The 17,964-nt window shown below is 41.7% G+C and overlaps 1 protein-coding gene across 2 annotated transcripts in view; it reads left to right on the forward strand.

The window, feature by feature from the left end:
• The window catches only part of GALNT18 (polypeptide N-acetylgalactosaminyltransferase 18), a 432,615-nt gene that overhangs the window by 191,393 nt on the left and 223,258 nt on the right, over window positions 1-17,964 (forward strand). For both annotated transcript variants that reach the window (XM_065403832.1, XM_065403833.1), the window contains exon 2: window positions 15,537-15,729. In XM_065403832.1, the coding sequence (XP_065259904.1) occupies window positions 15,537-15,729 (193 nt within the window). The remainder of the gene's footprint in view (window positions 1-15,536; window positions 15,730-17,964) is intronic.

Raw genomic sequence — 17,964 nt, forward strand, 5'->3', positions numbered from 1 at the left:
GCAATCTGAAGCTGGTATTGCATCATACATGATATGAATTGCATCATGTTATTCCTAGAAGTCATGGATGATGCAATCATAACGAAGCTTACATCACTCTGCTGAACAAATTGCCCTATATCAGCTCTAGAAATCATACAGTGTCGTGCTCTCTTATTTGTCAGTGTTTGATTTTGCAAAGGGACACATTTCTGTTTAGCCAAAGTGAGCAGAGATGCCTCGTATTTGTGTGAACAGTGCAGATAACTTCTGCTATGTTTGTGGTGAAGTGACTTTTGCATCACAAAAGCGCAGTATAACCACTATGGTTAAGAAAGCCTATCACCTTTATTTTGGCTGCAAAATTGGAGATCAGGACAAGAGGTGGGCCCCACACATATGCTGCAACACTTGTGCAACAGATCTTCGCCAGTGGTTGAACAGGAAAAGGAAATCTATGCCTTTTGCAGTGCCAATGATTTGGAGAGAGCCAACAGATCATACCGGCAATTGTTACTTCTGCATGGTGCCTCCAGTTGGGAAAGGTGTGTCAAAGAAGAAAAAGTGGACTGTGCATTTTCCAAACATTCCATCAGCTATACGCCCAGTACCCCACGGAGAAGGACTGCCGGTTCCTGATGCACCAGAATCATTCTCACTTGAGTCAGATGAGGAAGAGGAAGAGGATGAAACTTCTGGTCCTGAACCATCAATGTCACAGGACCCACATTTTCTCCCATCCTCCTCCTCTGAACCACACCTCATAACACAAGGTGAACTGAATGACCTTGTCAGGGATTTGGAACTACCCAAGAGTAAGGCAGAGCTGTTGGGCTCCAGACTACAGCAGTGGAATCTCCTGGCAGGTGATGTTAGGGATTCCATGTTCTGTTACCATCCAAAGGATCTTGTCCCATTCTTCTTCATGGAAGGTGATCTTGTAGCCTGCAACAACATTGATGGTGTGATGGCAGCCCTCAACATCGTTCACGATCCAGATGAGTGGAGACTGTTCATTGATTCATCGAAGACGAGTCTTAAAGCTGTTTTACTGCATAATGGCAATGTTTTGCCATCAGTGGCAGCTTTGTGGCGATTTGAAGGTTGTTGCTCTCTTGCTTGGTCTGCAGACTGGATACACAAAATACTGCTGTTTTCTCTGCGAATGGGATAGTCGTGCAAGAGATTCCCACTCCATCAAGAAAGATTGGCCACTCCGACAGTCATTGGAGCCTGGGAGGAAAAGTGTTCAGCATCCACCACTTGTTGAATCAAGGAAGATTTTGTTACCACCCTTACACATCAAACTGGGTCTGATGACGAACTTTGTCAAGGCCATTGACAAAACACAAGCAGCTTTCAAGTACCTCCGTGGAAAATTTCCAAGGTTAAGTGAAGCTAAGATAAAGGAAGGTGTCTTTGTTGATCCTCAGATTCGTGAACTTCTTCGAGATGATGCATTTGACCATGCACTGCGTGGCAAGGAAAAGACGGCATGGAAAGCCTTCCAGTTAGTGGCAATAAATTTTCTCGGCAACAACAAGGCAGACAACTACAGGTTGTTGGTGGAAAACCTCCTCAAGGCATACAAAAGCCTTGGTTGCAACATGTCACTAAAGACACATTTTTTGCACTCTCATCTAGATTTTTTTCCACCGAACTGCGGAACAGTGAGCGACGAGCACGGCGAGCGATTTCACCAGGACATTGCAACAATGGAGAAATGCTATCAGGGCAAATGGAGCCCATCAATGCTTGCAGATTATTGCTGGACAGTGACAAGAGATGCTCCATTTAATGAATACAAAAGACAAGCCAAGAAGCACTGAGTAGACACTGAATAGGACTAAACTATGTACATAATAGTTTTTTGCCTTTTGTTTCATAATAAATTTTATTTATATAACCCTTTTGCTGATTTTTAAAGTGTTACATAAACAGGACAGGTGAAATATTATCATGTAAAGCAACCATAAACACATGAAAAGACCTAGGTTTACAATTTATGATTAAAACTCTACTATCTACACAATATACATAGACATAAAATGTAAAAACTTAAATATCTTAGAAACAGTAGCCAATCAGTTGTTTTAATTGTCATATTTGAATTCAGCACATCAAAATACACAATAAATAGCACATTTTATCTCTGAAGCAGACGACTTCTCAAAAATTGTAGACCAGTGTTAGTGCCCCCCACAACACACCTTTCAAGATCCATGGGTCCTACACATGCCTATGCCAATGGGCTGCATTCATCCAGTGTACTTAACTGCACAATAACAACTTTGTGGGTGAAACGAGACAATCACTATGCTCTCTAATGAACTTGCACAGAAAAATGATAAAAGACAAAAACACCCTATCACCCATGGGTGAACGCTTCTTCTCATAAAATGATCATTCCATATCTGACCTCTCAGTCTTCATCCTGAAAGGAAACCTGCACAACACCTTCAAAAGACGAACCTAGGAGCTTAAATTAATAACTCTGTAGACACTAAAAATCTTGCACTCAGAAAAAGCACTGGATTTATGGCTCATTATAATAATCTGTAACCCGTTAACTCCTCTGCAGTAATAAGACAGAAGAGGGGTAACTGCCCACTTCACCTTAAATGGTCTCTTTCAACATTTATTTACGCCTTATGCTAAACAGTCTCTTCCACCTCGTGTTTAGCTGTGAGGCTGGGAATACTTCACAAGCAGAAGTTGGTCCAATAAAAGATATCTCACTCACCTTATCTCTCTAATATTCTGGGACCAACATAGGTAAAAATACACTGGAAACAAGAGTTTATCTTCATTTCCAAATTTCTGGCTGCTAAAGATAAAAAAAAAATCACTGACTGTAATTACTGACAACTGGCCCAATTATAAAATCACTGACAAATAAGGGCTGATGTTTGATTTCTTTGATGGCAGTCCAGTTAGATTTACATCCTCATTCCACTGAGCTAGGGCAAGTACCTGACTTGTAGACTGTAGTTTAAATCACCACATATTCCTTGTTTTCAATTCTAGACTGAAAATACAAATGGAGCAGGGAAAAGAACATGTGATCAAAGGCTTCTTGCCCAAATACAGGCACCTGTTCCAACATGTGTTTCATTCACAAGGAACGTGCTAGACATGGATTTGTTTAGGTTTGTTAAATAGCCGCCATTCCTCTATACTAGCGGATCCCAAACTGTGGGTCAGGACCCCAAAGTGGGTCAGGACCCCATTTTAATGGGGTCGCCAGGGCTGGCTTAGACTTGTTGGGGTCGGGGGCCAAAACCGAAGACCGAGCCCCGAAGCCTGAGGGCTTCAGCCCTGGGCGTTGGGGCTCAGGTTACAGGCTCCCTGCCTGGGGCTGAAATCTTTGGGCTTTGGCTTCTCTTCCTCTCCCCCCCCCCCACCTGGGGTGGCAGGGCTCAGGCGAGCTCAGGTTTCGATCCCCCCTCTGGGGTCATGTAGTAATTTTTGTCATCAGAAGGGGGTCGCAGTGCAATGAAGTTTGAGAACCTCTGCTCTATACTACCCATCTTTAGCTGAAATACAAATCATCTTGTAGATCCAGAGTTTTCTCTGGCTTACGGTCTTTCCTTTCTTGTTACTGACAGTTATTAAAATCAGCAGTGTAATGTTACAGAGCATGACTTGGAAAGCTGCTCTGACACCATGGAAGGCATTTCCACATTAGCTGACTTTTTTGCTGCACCGCTTATTATTGTTGCTCTTCATTATATCCCTCTGTCAGGGTTCCTTCCCCACTCTGAACTCTAGGGTACAGATGTGGGGACCCGCATGAAAGCCCCCTAAGCTTATTTCTACCAGCTTAGGTTAAAACCTGGTATGCTGCCACCACCAAGTGATTTAACAAGAAACAGGGAAAGGACCACTTGGAGTTCCTCTTCCCCAAAAATATCCCCCCAAGCCCTTACACCCCCTTTCCTGGGGAGGCTTGAGAATAATATCCTAACCAATTGGTTACAAAGTGATCAAAGACCCAAACCTCTGGGGCTTTGGACAATGGAAAAATCAGTCAGGTTCTTAAAAGAAGGATTTTATTAAACAGAAAATGTAAAAATCATCTCTGTAAAATCAGGATGGAAAATAACTTTACAGGGTAATCAGATTCAAGGAGCCCAGAGGAACCCCCGCTAGCCTTAGTTTCAAAGTTACGACAAAACAGGGATAAACCTCCCTCTAGCAAAGGTAAAATTCACAAGTTGAGAAAACAAAGATAAACTAATACGCCTTGCCTGGCTGTTACTCACAAGTTTGAAATATGAGAGACTTGTTCAGAAAGATTTGGAGAACATGTATTGATGTCCGATCCTTCTTAGTCCCGAGAGCGAACACCACCAAAACAAAGAGCACAAACAAAAGCCTTCCCTCCCTCCCTCTCCCAAGATTTGAAAGTATCTTGTCCCCTTATTGGTCCTTTGGGTCAAGTGTCCGCCAGGTTACCTGAGCTTCTTAACCCTTTACAGGTAAAAGGATTTTGGTGCCTCTGGCCAGGAGGGATTTTATAGTATTCTCTTTATAGTTATGACACCCTCATTTGTTAGTTTTTAACCTATAGGGGGCAATGTCTCACATCAAGTATCTTGTTTAATTCTCTGGCTTAGGTGCCTTCTCAGCCTTATTACTTCATCTCTTTATCCTGGGGATGCTGCCTTCTCCCCCTTGATCTTCCTGTTTGATTGGCAATCCAGTTTATGGCAATCCTTCTTCCGGAGCAAGGGTGAACTGTACATGAGGCTGGGCAAAAATGGATGTTCTCAATATGCAATAATCAAATGGATGCTTCTCATCATTAAGGCTAAGATTTTTGTCGTGGTTATTTTTAGTAAAAGTCACGAGCGACAAACAAAAATTCATGGAGCTATGACTTTTACTAAAAATAACCATACAAGCCACAGCAGAGGCAACAAGAGGCGCACAGCCCCAGCTGCAGTCCCCACTGTGGGCCAAGGACACACAGCCCTGGCGAAGACCCCCTCCACAGGGCTGTGTGGGGAGCATAGCCCCAGCTCCAGCCATGGCTTCAGCTGCTGATAGCAAAAGCTGAAGAAGTCACGGAGGTCCGGTAAAGTCACGGAATCCGTGACTGCCGTGACTAAATTGTAGCCTTAATCATCATGTGCCTAGGAAAGCTCATTTGGGGAGAAGAACAAAATGACCCCAGTCTACTTCTGTATTTAATTGTTTTACTTTCATTCTTCTCAGCAGCAGCCTGAAAGGAGATGAAATTCTGAAACTGTGCTTTCAGTTGTATATGTGGTCTTGCTAGCCCGTCATACAGTGATATTACCTTTGCTTTTAATTAATTACTGTAGCTTTGCAACATCACCCCATAATCCCAATTCTTATTAGTGACCTTTCTGCTGCAAATTTTACACATTTCCTCTGTTGACTCTTAACTTCAAGAACTTGTTGTGCTATTTTTAGGAACAGCATTTGTAATAATTAAAAAACCCAGCTTCTGTATGATGAGAATTCAAAGTGAAATAGTATTTCTTATGGAGAAATAATGAAAAACATGTCAACAGCGAGAACCAATTTAGCATAAATAATAAACTGGGGGAAAGTGATACATCGTACAGCTTAAGCAAATAAATAATTTACAGAAAAGAATTACTAGTGGTGGCAACATTATTATGCCAGATGATGCAGCACAGAAGATAATAGAGCACATGCGGTATTCCTAGTTGTGAAGTTATGAGCTCAGTTATTCTATTTCTTTTTCAAGGCTGTCTCAACAATTCTTCTATCAGCCAAGCAATTGTCAACCATAACTGCATATTGAATGAGAGACCATTTTCTTTTAATTTGTTTTAAAATCCTAGAAGGTTAAAGCCTTCTGTGGGCAGATCAGGGTGCAACACAGACAACAAGATTCCAAGTAAAACTTTCAAAAGTGCCTTAGTCCCATTGAAAATCAATGGGACTTAGGCTTCTAAGGGCTTGTCTACACTTAACACTGCAGTGGTACAGCTGCGCTACTGTAGCGCTTCAGTGAAGACACTACCTATGCCAAGAAGCAGTACCTAGGTCGGTGGGAGGATTCTCCCATCGACTTAGTACTGTCTACACCAGGAGTTAGGTTGGTTTAACTACGTTGCTTAGGGGTGTGGATTTTCTGGTGTAAACCAGGCCTAAGTCTAGGGTGACCAGATGTCCCGATTTTATAAGGACAGTCCTGATATTTGGGGCTTTTTTCTTATATAGGCTCCTATTATCCCCCCACCCCCGTCCCGATTTTTCACACTTGCTATCTGGTCACCCTACCTAAGTCACTGAGGTGCTTCTGAAAATTTTACCCTGTATCTGCATTCCTGCCAATATGCATCAACCCTTTCAGTGGTGCTTCCTCCATAAAAGTGTGAAGGTAGGTTAGTTCTTATACTCAGGCTAGGTCTACACTACAGCGGGGGGTCGACCTAAGATACGCAACTTCAGCTACGTGAATAGCGTAGCTGAAGTGGCGTATTTTAGGTCGACTTACCTGGCTGTGAGGACGGCGGCAAGTCGATCGCTGCCGCGCCGCCGTCGACTCCGCTACCGCCTCTTGCCGTGGTGGATTTCCGGAGTCGATGGTAGAGCCATCAGGGATCGATTTTATCGCATCTTCACTAGACACGGTAAGTCGATCCCCGATAGACCGATTGCTACCCGCCGATCCGGTGGGTAGTGAAGACGTGCCCTAAGTCTGCTAAGGCTGCTTATAATTGTGCCAGTTGTCAGTGATTACACTCATCCATTAGCAAATTGAGGCCACCAACATATTCCCCACCAATGTGGGCCAAACTTGAAGCAGTAGCTGAAGTTGTGATCATTCTCAGAAAATAGAAACCCAGCCTGGTTGGAGTGGATCAGTGCTTGCATGGGAAATATACAAGGAATGTGTAGTTGCAGCACAAAATTATACTGGGGACTAAGCAGTAGGCTTTCTACCTTTCTGAGTCAGTAGTAAACTACTGCCTTCCATATTAGATGGCAGTGTGCTGCTGAGGTTAGCGTCTTTCAGATGAAGTGTAAAAGTGAAGTCTGCTCCAGTGGGTCAGAAAAATCCGCTGGCACAGTTTTGGGCATGTTTCAACTTGGATAATTGCGTTTTGCTTACCATCCCTAAATGCTTACTCTAATTGCAATCAGTTACAATATTCTTTGCTTCCTTCTTAAATAGTCCCTAACATTCTTGTGTGGTGTTAACTGATTGCCCTGTTCCTTCCCAGAGGTGGTTAGATTTCAGTAGTGGGCAAAGCCACTCCTAAATATAGTTTGTAAGATCAGTTATTAACTATTATTTAAATGATACCATAAACATGCACAGATCTTTCCAGACAAATAAGTCAGTGGGTGAAATTACTGCCCTATTCTAAAAAACCTTACCGTCTAAGTTATTGTATGTTTTTTTTGAGCACCCAGTTGAGCTTGTCTGTCTGTCTGCACTGGTGGAAGCACTCTCCCATCTTTTGTGTAGACATACCCTGAGTGAGCATGTTTTTGAGGGGGGGAGGGCTGGGACAGTACAGAAGAATTATGTGAAGGGACTACACATACCCATGTACGTCACAGAGAAATTCTTTGTGGTAACTCTCAACAGTGAGGTTTTGGGGAGTAGAGAGGTGGCTAGTGGGTTGATGACTATGCAGGTACGCTGGCTAATTTCTGTGTGGAAAGGTGTAGAGAGAAGAAACACAGCAGCCTCTTCCAGAACAAAGCTGTAGATGGAAATTCCATCATCTCGATCGCTGTAGCGTACATCTGTGCAAAGCCCATTTATCTGGCTTTACACAGTGATGTATTTGTCTGTAACTTCAGGGAAAAGCTACATGCACTCACACTCACATTCCTGCCACATCAATGCAATATTTCCTCTCCCTGTTAGAATAGAGAGAAACCCCTTGTATCACCTGGTTCGTTAAAACCTGGGAACTGTGCGGCAAATCAAGAGAGGAATCCCATCCTGTTTGTTGTTTGTTGAGAATTCCAGCTCACAGGCCATAACTACAACCTGGGGCCCAGTTTACTAAAAATAACTACGAATTAGTTATGCGGAATTGAAAGCTACTAAAAGAACATTAACCTTACTAGGATAATAGCAAGCCATATGTTTAAAAAAAAAAAAACCCCAAATAAAACCACTTCAAAGGATATTTATCAAGGACTGTATGGGAGTTTCATTGATTCAAGTAGCTTCTATACCTTTTAATAAGTTTTGGCTTTATTTGACAACAAAGCTATTAAGAAATGTAGGGTTGTGGGTTTTTTTTTTTTTTTGTAGTACTAAGAAGAAGTAGATGCTGGCTCTTGCTGATACCTTCTGACCACAAGTGTCCCTGTAATGTGCCATGCAGTCAGCTAAAGTCAGACTGAGAAGAGATGGGGAGAATATTGCCAGATACAGCATAATGAACAATACAGCTGGGAGGCTGAATTTCTGTCTTTGGAGCTGCAGTTAAGGAGGTTAGAAGTAGTAGTAGTGAAATTCAGTATGGAGGCTAGCTACGGATCTAATAACCATCGCCCAGAAAGCAGCACAGGATAAAAACATAGCAAGTCAATAGTTAGTTACAAAATGGATGCGGTTCTTCAGATGGATGCTCCAGCATGTGATCAGACCCAGGCAAGATCGTGTGTGGCTATCAGGCCTCCTTGCCTCAGTAACAGAGCTGGATATTGTCCAACTAATATAGCTATGCTATTTCTAAGATGCCTATCACCACAGTAGCTAAATGCTAACATGACAAGCTGCCAATGACTCTGCAATGGCTAAGAATCCTCATTCCCCTTTTACAGGGTATAGGAAAGTTCAAGCAGATCAGGCCTACATTAATATATAGTCATCTGTAGCAAATGTTCTGCATAGGACCCCTTCCCACCAGAAACATATAAGAGACAACGAACTGATGTATCTCCCTGACTGATATCTGAGCAGAGATGTGTGCCTAAATTAATACCTCTTCTGGCAGTATACATTTATTGTTTCACTTCTAGGCCTTCGCTTCCCAGGGCCATTTCAGCAACTTCAGAAGTAGTAACCGTTTATATTTTGAAGAATGAGAATTGAGTATAAGATTTAGGGCCAAATTCTGTCCTCAAAGACATAGATCAGTGCAACTCACATTAAATAAACAAAATGCATTAAAGTAGTCATTTATTTATTACTAGGGACTACTTTAAGTCCTCTTTTTGTTATTATTCCCAGAGAGTACTTATCAGTGGTTCACAGTCATGCTGGAAGGGCATAACAAGTGGGGTCCTGCACGGATCAGTTCTGGGTCAGGTTCTGTTCAATATCTTCATAAATGATTTAGATAATGGCATAGAGAGTACACTTATTAAGTTTGTGGACGATACCACGCTGGGAAGGGTTGCAAGTGCTTTGGAGGATAGGAGTATAATTCAAAATGATCTGGACAAACTGGAGAAATGGTCTGAAGTAAATAGGATGAAATTCAATAAGAACAAATGCAAAGTGTTCCTTCCTAGGTGGAGTAATCAGTTGCACACATACAAAATGGGAAATGATTGCCTACAAAGGTGTACTGCAGAAAGGGATCTGGGGGTCATAGTGGACCACAAGTTAAATATGAGTCAACAGTGTAACACTGTCGTAAAAAGAGCAAACATCATTCTGGGATGTATTAGCAGGAGTGCTGTAAGCAAGACACAAGAAGTAATTCCTCCGCTTTACTCCGCGCTGATTAGACCTCAACTGGAGTATTGTGTCCAGTTCTGGGTGCCACATTTCAGGAAAGATGTGGACAAATTGGAGAAAGACCAGAGAAGAGCAACAAAAATGATTAAAGGTCTAGAAAATACGACCTATGAGGGAAGATTGAAAAAAATGGGTTTGTTTAGTCTGGAAAAGAAAAAATGGGTTTGTTTAGTCTGTTATGTCTCCTCTCCATCTTCTCAAGCACTTAAAAGGTTGTTACAAGGAAGAGGGAGAAAAATTGTTGTTCTTAACCTCTGAGGATAGGACAAGAAGCAGTGGGCTTAAATTGAAGCAAGGGAGGTTTAGGTTGGACATTAGGAAAAACTTCCTAACTGTCAGGGTAGTTAAGCACTGGAATAAATTGTCTAGGGAGGTTATGGAATCTCCATCATTGGGGATTTTTAAGAGTAGGTTAGACAAACACCTGTCAGGGATGGTCTAGATAATACTTAGTCCTGCCATGAGTGCAGAGGACTGGACTAGTTGACCTCTCAAGGCCCCTTTCATAGACTCATAGACTCATAGACTTTAAGGTCAGAAGGGACCAATATGGTCATCTAGTCTGACCTCCCGCATGATGCAGGCCACAAAAGCTGACCCACCCACAACAGAATCTTCCAGCCTGCGACCCCTGCCCTATGCTGCGGAGGAAGGCGAAAAACCTCCAGGGCCTCTGCCAATCTACCCTGGAGGAAAATTCCTTCCCGACCCCAAATATGGCGATCAGCAGAACCCCGAGCATACAGGCCAGATTCTACAGCCGGACCCTCATTTTACCCGCGATGGCACGTTAATGCCTAATTGACTAAAATCACGTTATCCCTTCAAACCATTCCCTCCATAAACTTATCAAGCCTAATCTTGAAGCCAGAAAGGTCTTTCGCCCCCACCGTTTCCCTCGGAAGGCTGTTCCAAAATTTCACCCCTCTGACGGTTAGAAACCTTCTTCTAATTTCAAGCCTAAACTTCCCCACGGCCAGTTTATATCCATTCGTTCTCGTGTCCACATTACTACTGAGCTGAAATAATTCCTCTCCCTCCTTGGTATTAATCCCTTTGATATATTTAAAGAGAGCAATCATATCTCCCCTCAGCCTTCTTTTGGTTAGGCTAAACAAACCGAGCTCCTCGAGTCTCCTTTCATAGGAAAGGTTTTCCATTCCTCGGATCATCCTAGTGGCCCTTCTCTGTACCCGTTCCAGTTTGAGTTCATCCTTTTTAAACATAGGAGACCAGAACTGCACACAGTACTCCAAATGAGGTCTCACCAGCGCCTTGTATAACGGAAGCAGCACCTCCCTGTCCCTACTAGAAATACCTCGCCTAACGCATCCCAAAATCGCATTAGCTTTTTTCACAGCCACATCACATTGCCGACTCATAGTCATCCTGCGATCAACCAGGACTCCGAGGTCCTTCTCCTCCTCCGTCACTTCCAACCTATGCGTCCCTAACTTATAACTAAAATTTTTATTAGTCATCCCTAAATGCATCACCTTACACTTCTCACTATTAAATCTCATCCTATTATTGTTACTCCAATTTACAAGGTCATCCAAGTCTCCCTGCAGAATATCCCGATCCTTCTCCGAATTGGCAATACCTCCCAACTTTGTGTCATCCGCAAACTTTATCAGCCCACTCCTACATTCGGTTCCGAGGTCAGTAACGAATAGATTGAATAAAATCGGACCCCAAACCGAACCTTGAGGAACCCCACTGGTGACCTCCGTCCAACCCGACAGTTCACCTTTCAGTACTACCCGCTGCAGTCTCCCCTTTAACCAGTTCTTTATCCACCTCTGGAATTTCATATCGATCCCCATCTTTTCCAGTTTAACCAATAATTCCTCGTGCGGCACAGTATCAAACGCTTTACTAAAATCGAGGTAAATTAGATCCACCGCATTTCCTTTATCTAGAAGGTCTGTTACTTTCTCAAAGAAGGAGATCAAGTTGGTTTGGCACGATCTGCCTTTCGTAAACCCATGTTGTAATTTGTCCCAATTGCCATTCACCTCAAGGTCCTTAACTACTTGTTCCTTCAAAATTTTTTCCAAGACCTTGCATACTACAGAAGTTAAACTAACAGGCCTGTAGTTACCCGGGTCACTTTTTTTCCCCTTCTTAAAAATAGGAACCACATTAGCTATTTTCCAGTCCATCGGTACCACCCCCGAGTTTACAGATTTATTAAAAATTATCGCCAAGGGGCTTGCAATTTCTTTCAGTTCTATGATTCTATTATCTGAGTACTTTCAGCCAAATAAAGGGAGACAAATTCTGCCATTAGAAATTCATGATCAAGTCAAATTGAATTCAATAACCAATGAATTTTTTACTAGCATTATTATGTTTCCTATTATACTCAGTGAAATGAAGTGGTCACTCAGTGTATGAAAAACGGTCAAGTGATTTGTGAGAGTTTTGAAAACTCTTTGTTTTTATCTTCAGATCTATCCAGTAGCTCAAGAGTCTTGGTCCTAACTTGTTGATTGCTGAATGCTGCTTGAATTAAGAAATAGCAAGAGATTAGTGAATCTCTTCAAGAAATACTTTTTCGGCAATGTTAGCTGAAATTCAGTGGCTGCTGAGTGTGAATGTGAGGACAGTATTTGGTTACTTGGGATAAAGCTGTATGGAAAAGGAACTTTATGGTAGCTACAAGTCTATGCATGTGCATCTGTCTATTACCCCAAATCTCATCCTTGTCATTACAACTTCTTTATTGGGGGCTACTTTTTTGACTTGCAAGAAATGTTTAGACTAGATCATATATCAGTCAGCCATACACTGGAAGTATAATAATTGAATATAAACTTCGAAACCTTCAGAGACAATATGTCCGAGTTGGAGAAATCCAGATTAGCACAACCTTTTTCTTTAAATGTCAGGATGGGGGAGGAGGAGGGAAGTCAGTCTTGATGTATAACTTCAGAAATGTCAACTTCTTACAGTGTGAATTGTTCATATTTGCTTTTCACCTTTTGAAGACTAACCCACTGTATTCTCAGTGGAATTTTCTGTCTTGAATGTGTTGATTAAGGTATCTGTACAAAGATTAGAAGAATGTGATACTCCTGTAGGTCAGGATGTTAGTTTTCTAACAGATAAAAAACAATTGTCAAAATATTTGCTGAGTTTCCCAACTTGGAGGCAGACCTCCATTGCTGATCTTCTTATTAGTCTGTTTAGGGGGAGGAGGGATGTGGAAGAGGACAGGAGCAGTAGGCATGGAGAAGGCTACATAATGTCCTGCCTCTAAATAGGAGAATCTGGGTAAAGGGATGCACAACATTTCACCTCTTCACAAAGTTTTAAGACTGGTCTGTGGCCAATAGTGAGGCAGACTTCTTACCACGTGAATACTGTTTTGCTGTATGCTTGTGAATGAGCTGTTAAATTCAGTCCAATTCCAATGCACAGGAAGATGTCCAGGTCACAAAAATCCATCCCCAAAGTAACTGGCAATAATTGTCTGCAGCAGAGGTAGGAGTCTGGAAAGTGAAGTACTCTCTCAGTTTTAGAGATGGTCAAGTTGGAGGCACATGAACAAGACAATGTGGGAGACGCTTGACTTGATATTGTTTGTCTGGTACATGACCCTTGGGTAAATGTAATACTTCAGCCTACAGAGCTATGTATCTAATGCCTTTCACCAATGCAAAATTTACATCATGCCAATTTCTGCCCTTAACTGTCAGCTTAACATTTATCTGAGTGCAGGATTTGGCCCTTAAAATAGGTCTTTTCAAGTTGCTATTGGAATTTTTAAAAGCAGATTCATGTTTACCTTACTTTTCTTAGTTGTCTTCCTACCTCTTTCATGATTTTTCATTCCTGCCTTTTTTGCTGTCATAACCCTGCAGCTCTGTTATCTTTTAGTTCTGAACATTAAAATGTAATGGGCATTTTGAGAATGCAAAGCCATAACATTTTGTCTATTAGCTGAGAGAGTATTGAAAACCTTTGTGTTGATATCCATGGCTAAGGAGACACCAAGCACTAGAGAAATAGCTTTGCCACATGAATAAGAAAATAGCAAATCTCTTTATTTAGTGTCCATGAATGTGAGGGTTTCCTAAACTGCATAAATTCTGGTCTAGATCTCCTCTCTCATTTGCTAGTTAAGACTCTGATTCACCAAATAACTTAAGCATGTGCTTAAAGTTAAGCATGTACTGAAGTATTTTCCTGAATCAAGGTGTATGTGCATGGTCCTGAGAAGTGCTGAGCCTCATCAGTTCCCATTAACCTGTGAGAAGAATTCTGTGGACTCAACAGGCCTTAGTATGTGAGGTATCCTCATGCAAGTAGTCCTTTTATGGTTAATGGGGTTATTTGTATGAGTAGAAACTACTTGTGGGGATCAGGGAGTTGTGGTCAAGAAACAACTGCCTGTTGCTATGATTCTTGGACTGGTAGTTAAAAAATTAACCTGCCTGTCTCAAATTAGCAGGTTCTTCAGGTGACGCTCTTTGTTAAGCTGAATTAGTTGATCTTTCCTAATGAAATGCCATTGCAAGTCATATTTGATCATGCGATCTGTATCCTGTTCTGACATCACCTTGATCTATTGGTAGCAGGCCTGTCAGAGCCGTTTTCTTGTTTGACTGAGGGCTAAGCATGTTTTTCATCCTTGAAGTGAAATGGAGCTGATCTTAGCACTCAAACAGTAACACAGTGCCATGACAGATTAAGAAACGCTACATATTTACTGAGATTGGAAGCTAATGCAAGTAACCAGCCCTTCATTAGTCTCTTGTCAGAGTTGTCAGGGAAAAAAGAAGGGCTTCTCACAGGAAGCTAACATCTTAATCTTCTCAATTTATGTTAAAAAAGATAAAAGGATGGGCTTCCTGACACACGTCGGGAGTTATGATCCCAGGTGGTCATTTTACACAAGCTGTTTCTCTTTGTACATTTCCATCTTGCTGGCTGAAGTTGTCTTTTGGATCTGTAGGTGATTGTGTAGGAGTTGAGCGTGACACTGTACTATCTCTGGAGACAGCGCTGATGAATCTACTGCACAACAGAAACATCAGAAAACTCCATTAAAATCTTCTGGAAAGATACTTTCTGACTTGCATTAATGAAGAGCTATGATTTGCGAATGCAGCTGTATTAAAAAATGAGATATTGTTATTTAGCTGGGTACTTGTTAATGTCTCCAGGGAGGCTGTTCATAAACTATATGGACTTCCAGAAAAATGAAGACCTTTTTCGGTGCCCTTTTCTTTTGTGAATCAATAATTAACTACGACAAATCAAGGGCTCATGAGGTACTGCGTCCTTCATTCATACTATGTTTAATAGAATAGGAAAATATTTAAGCATGGTTTTCAGGTTAGAATTTTAGCTGTGTATGGCCCCTGAGAATAGAGGTGTAACACTGACTGGAGTTACCAGATAGTCTTACAAGTTCTGTTTAACAGACTGTATGGGCAGTTAGATCTTGGGAAGAAATGCTGTGTTGTTAATTACGATGCAGTTCTTTTTAGATGCCAAGCATATCACCAATAAAATGTTGGTTCCCCCTTTCCGAATCTCTCTTACTGGAATAGTTTTTAGGTGCACAGATGCTGCCACACAGGACAAAAATATTATATGGTGACAAAAATATTATTTGGTGAACGTCCTGGAATGCAAAGGTTGAGTGGCTGAAGAAAGTTGTAGGCTGCAGTAAACTGAAACCATATGCTCTATGCAGAGTTTTGTTTTCTGAGCAAATAAAGTTGCATTCCTAAGATAATGCCTCTCACACTGCTCTGAAAATGACTAGTTGCTTGTTTTGAATTAAAAATCTAAAAATCTATCTTTTTTTTGTTTTGTTTTATAGAAGCTCCACCAAAGCTGGAAGAAAATCCTGCAGAAGCTTTCACTGACTCATCCCTCTTTGCTCACTGGGGCCAGGACCTCAGTCCTGAAAACCGACGCATTGCCCTTAAACAATTCCAGTATTATGGCTACAATGCTTACTTGAGTGATCGCCTACCATTGGATAGGCCACTACCTGACCTGAGGCCTAATGAGTAAGTGCTTTCAATTGAACTTTAGTATTAACTGTACCTGAAATGTCGATAGTTAGGAGAATTCCCAAGTTCTACAGCAAGCCCACACTTTTAAACTGGAAATGTTATGAAACATTATGTCATTACAGTGCTGGTGCACGGGTTACCCAGAATGAATTGAAGGAGGGGCTTTATGAAGTAAGTGTAGACTGAGATTTTCATAAGTGCCCAAGGAAGTTATGTGCCGAACTCCCATTGGCAGTGCCTAACTCCCTTAAGTCCTCTTGAAAATCCTAGCTGTAACTTAGGGCTGGTCTACACTGGGTGGGGGATCGATCCAAGATACGCAATTTCAGCTACGCGAATAGCGTAGCTGAAGTCGAAGTATCTTGGATTGAATTACCTGGGGTCCAGACGGCGCGGGATCGATGGCCGCGGCTCCCCCGTCGACTGCGCTACCGCCGCTCGCTCTGGTGGAGTTCCGGAGTCGACGGTGAGCGTGTTCGGGGATCGATATATCGCGTCTTAACGAGACGCGATGTATCAATCCCGGATAAATCGATTGCTACCCGCCGATACGGCGGGTAGTGAAGACATACCCTTACACTGCACAGCTGGTCAGCGAGCTCTGTTGTTTAGCCCGATCTATCAGAGAAGAATCTGCTTATTTTTTTGTGTTAACCTGCAGTTCATTCAGAAGCTATGGTCAGTACAGCAAATGAATCAGAATTACTGGAAGTTAGTAGAACCCAGATGGTGATAGCCCAACGGTGCGAAGACCACCTGGAATTATGCAGAGTGCATGTTGGAATGGTCTGCTCAAAGCTGGGAAGTCCAGAGCTGGCTGGTACAGATCAGAAAGCAGACAAGGCTGGCCGGCTCAGGTAGCACACACAGGCTATGCATCTCTTGGGTAGCCTCTCATGGCAGAACGCCTGTGGAGCCCCAGGTGGAGTTTAGAACTGCTGTTCTCTGGGGGAGGTACCATGCGTTTACCAGCGTTGACTAAGTTGCTTCCGTGCTAAGTAACCAATTGTTTCCTCACCCCTGCCAGGGTGCATGGGGCCCAGTGGCTGCACAAATGTTCCTTTACTGCTCTGGTAATGCATCTTGGGCCTATTCTGGTGGGACCACCGATAGAGGTGGTAGAGTCAAGTCTCCTTATCCACTCAGTCCTTGGCAGGTCGTCTTACACTAGAAACAAAAGTGCCAAGTTTCTGATGTGAACTCTTGTCCACTGGAAACTGGATGGAGAGAAATTGATATCTCACAATCCACCCAAACAGATATTACAGTAATCACTACTGGCTGGTACAAACCAGGATTAGGTTTGCACCAGTGATCTAGACATGAACGGCTTTGTATCTCATTACCAACCCATTAAGTGATCCAGTTGACTTCTTATTCAGATCTTTAAACCACATGTTTTAACAAGTAAAACAAGTAAACAGAAATTGTACCATATACTAGATAAAGTAATAAGGAAAAAAAAAATGACCCAGAATCAGTTAAAAGGTTTGATCACAGCACCAATCCAGAATTTAGATATTACAAATGTATATCTGAGATCTGATGCAGTGCCAACATAAAAGATATCGAGCCCTGTGCAATTATTTTTGCATTCTAGTTTTAATCCATTAGCAGTATCTTTATGAACAATCTGTTTCTTTTTTAATTGTAAATTAATTTAGAAAAAAATAAATCTTCTAGGACTAACAAGACGTTCTTGTCAGAATAGAAGCACGTCTGTGCTTTTTTTTTTTTCTTATGAAATGATGCTCCTCAAGGATTTCAATTTAATTTTTTAAAACTCTAAATATAAAAAATTAAAAAGTCAGAGAGCATGAACATTACTATGTCTGAGAGAAAATTATTACGGTGGGGATTTTTAAAGAAATCCCAGTTAAAAGGAATTGTGTTTGTAATTTCCATGAAAGTTTTGATCTTTAGGTAACTCTGCACAGTCAAAATTTAAGATATGCTTCTCGATCCATGACTACAAAATAATGAATGGTCCAAAGAAGATGGGATGCATAGATGTTTCTGATCTTTCTCCTAATACAAGAACAAGGGAATATTCAATTAAATGTGGCAAATTCAATACTGATGAAAGGAAATATGTTTTCAGGCAATGTACAAGTAGTTTTTGGAACTTACTGCCACAAGATATAATTGAGGCCAAGAACATAACAGGATTCCAAAACAGAATTGGACATTTTATATAGATAACAAAAATATCCAGAGTTATAATAGCCA

The sequence above is a fragment of the Emys orbicularis genome, chromosome 4 (genome assembly GCF_028017835.1).
Source record: "Emys orbicularis isolate rEmyOrb1 chromosome 4, rEmyOrb1.hap1, whole genome shotgun sequence".
Lineage (NCBI taxonomy): Eukaryota > Metazoa > Chordata > Testudines > Emydidae > Emys > Emys orbicularis.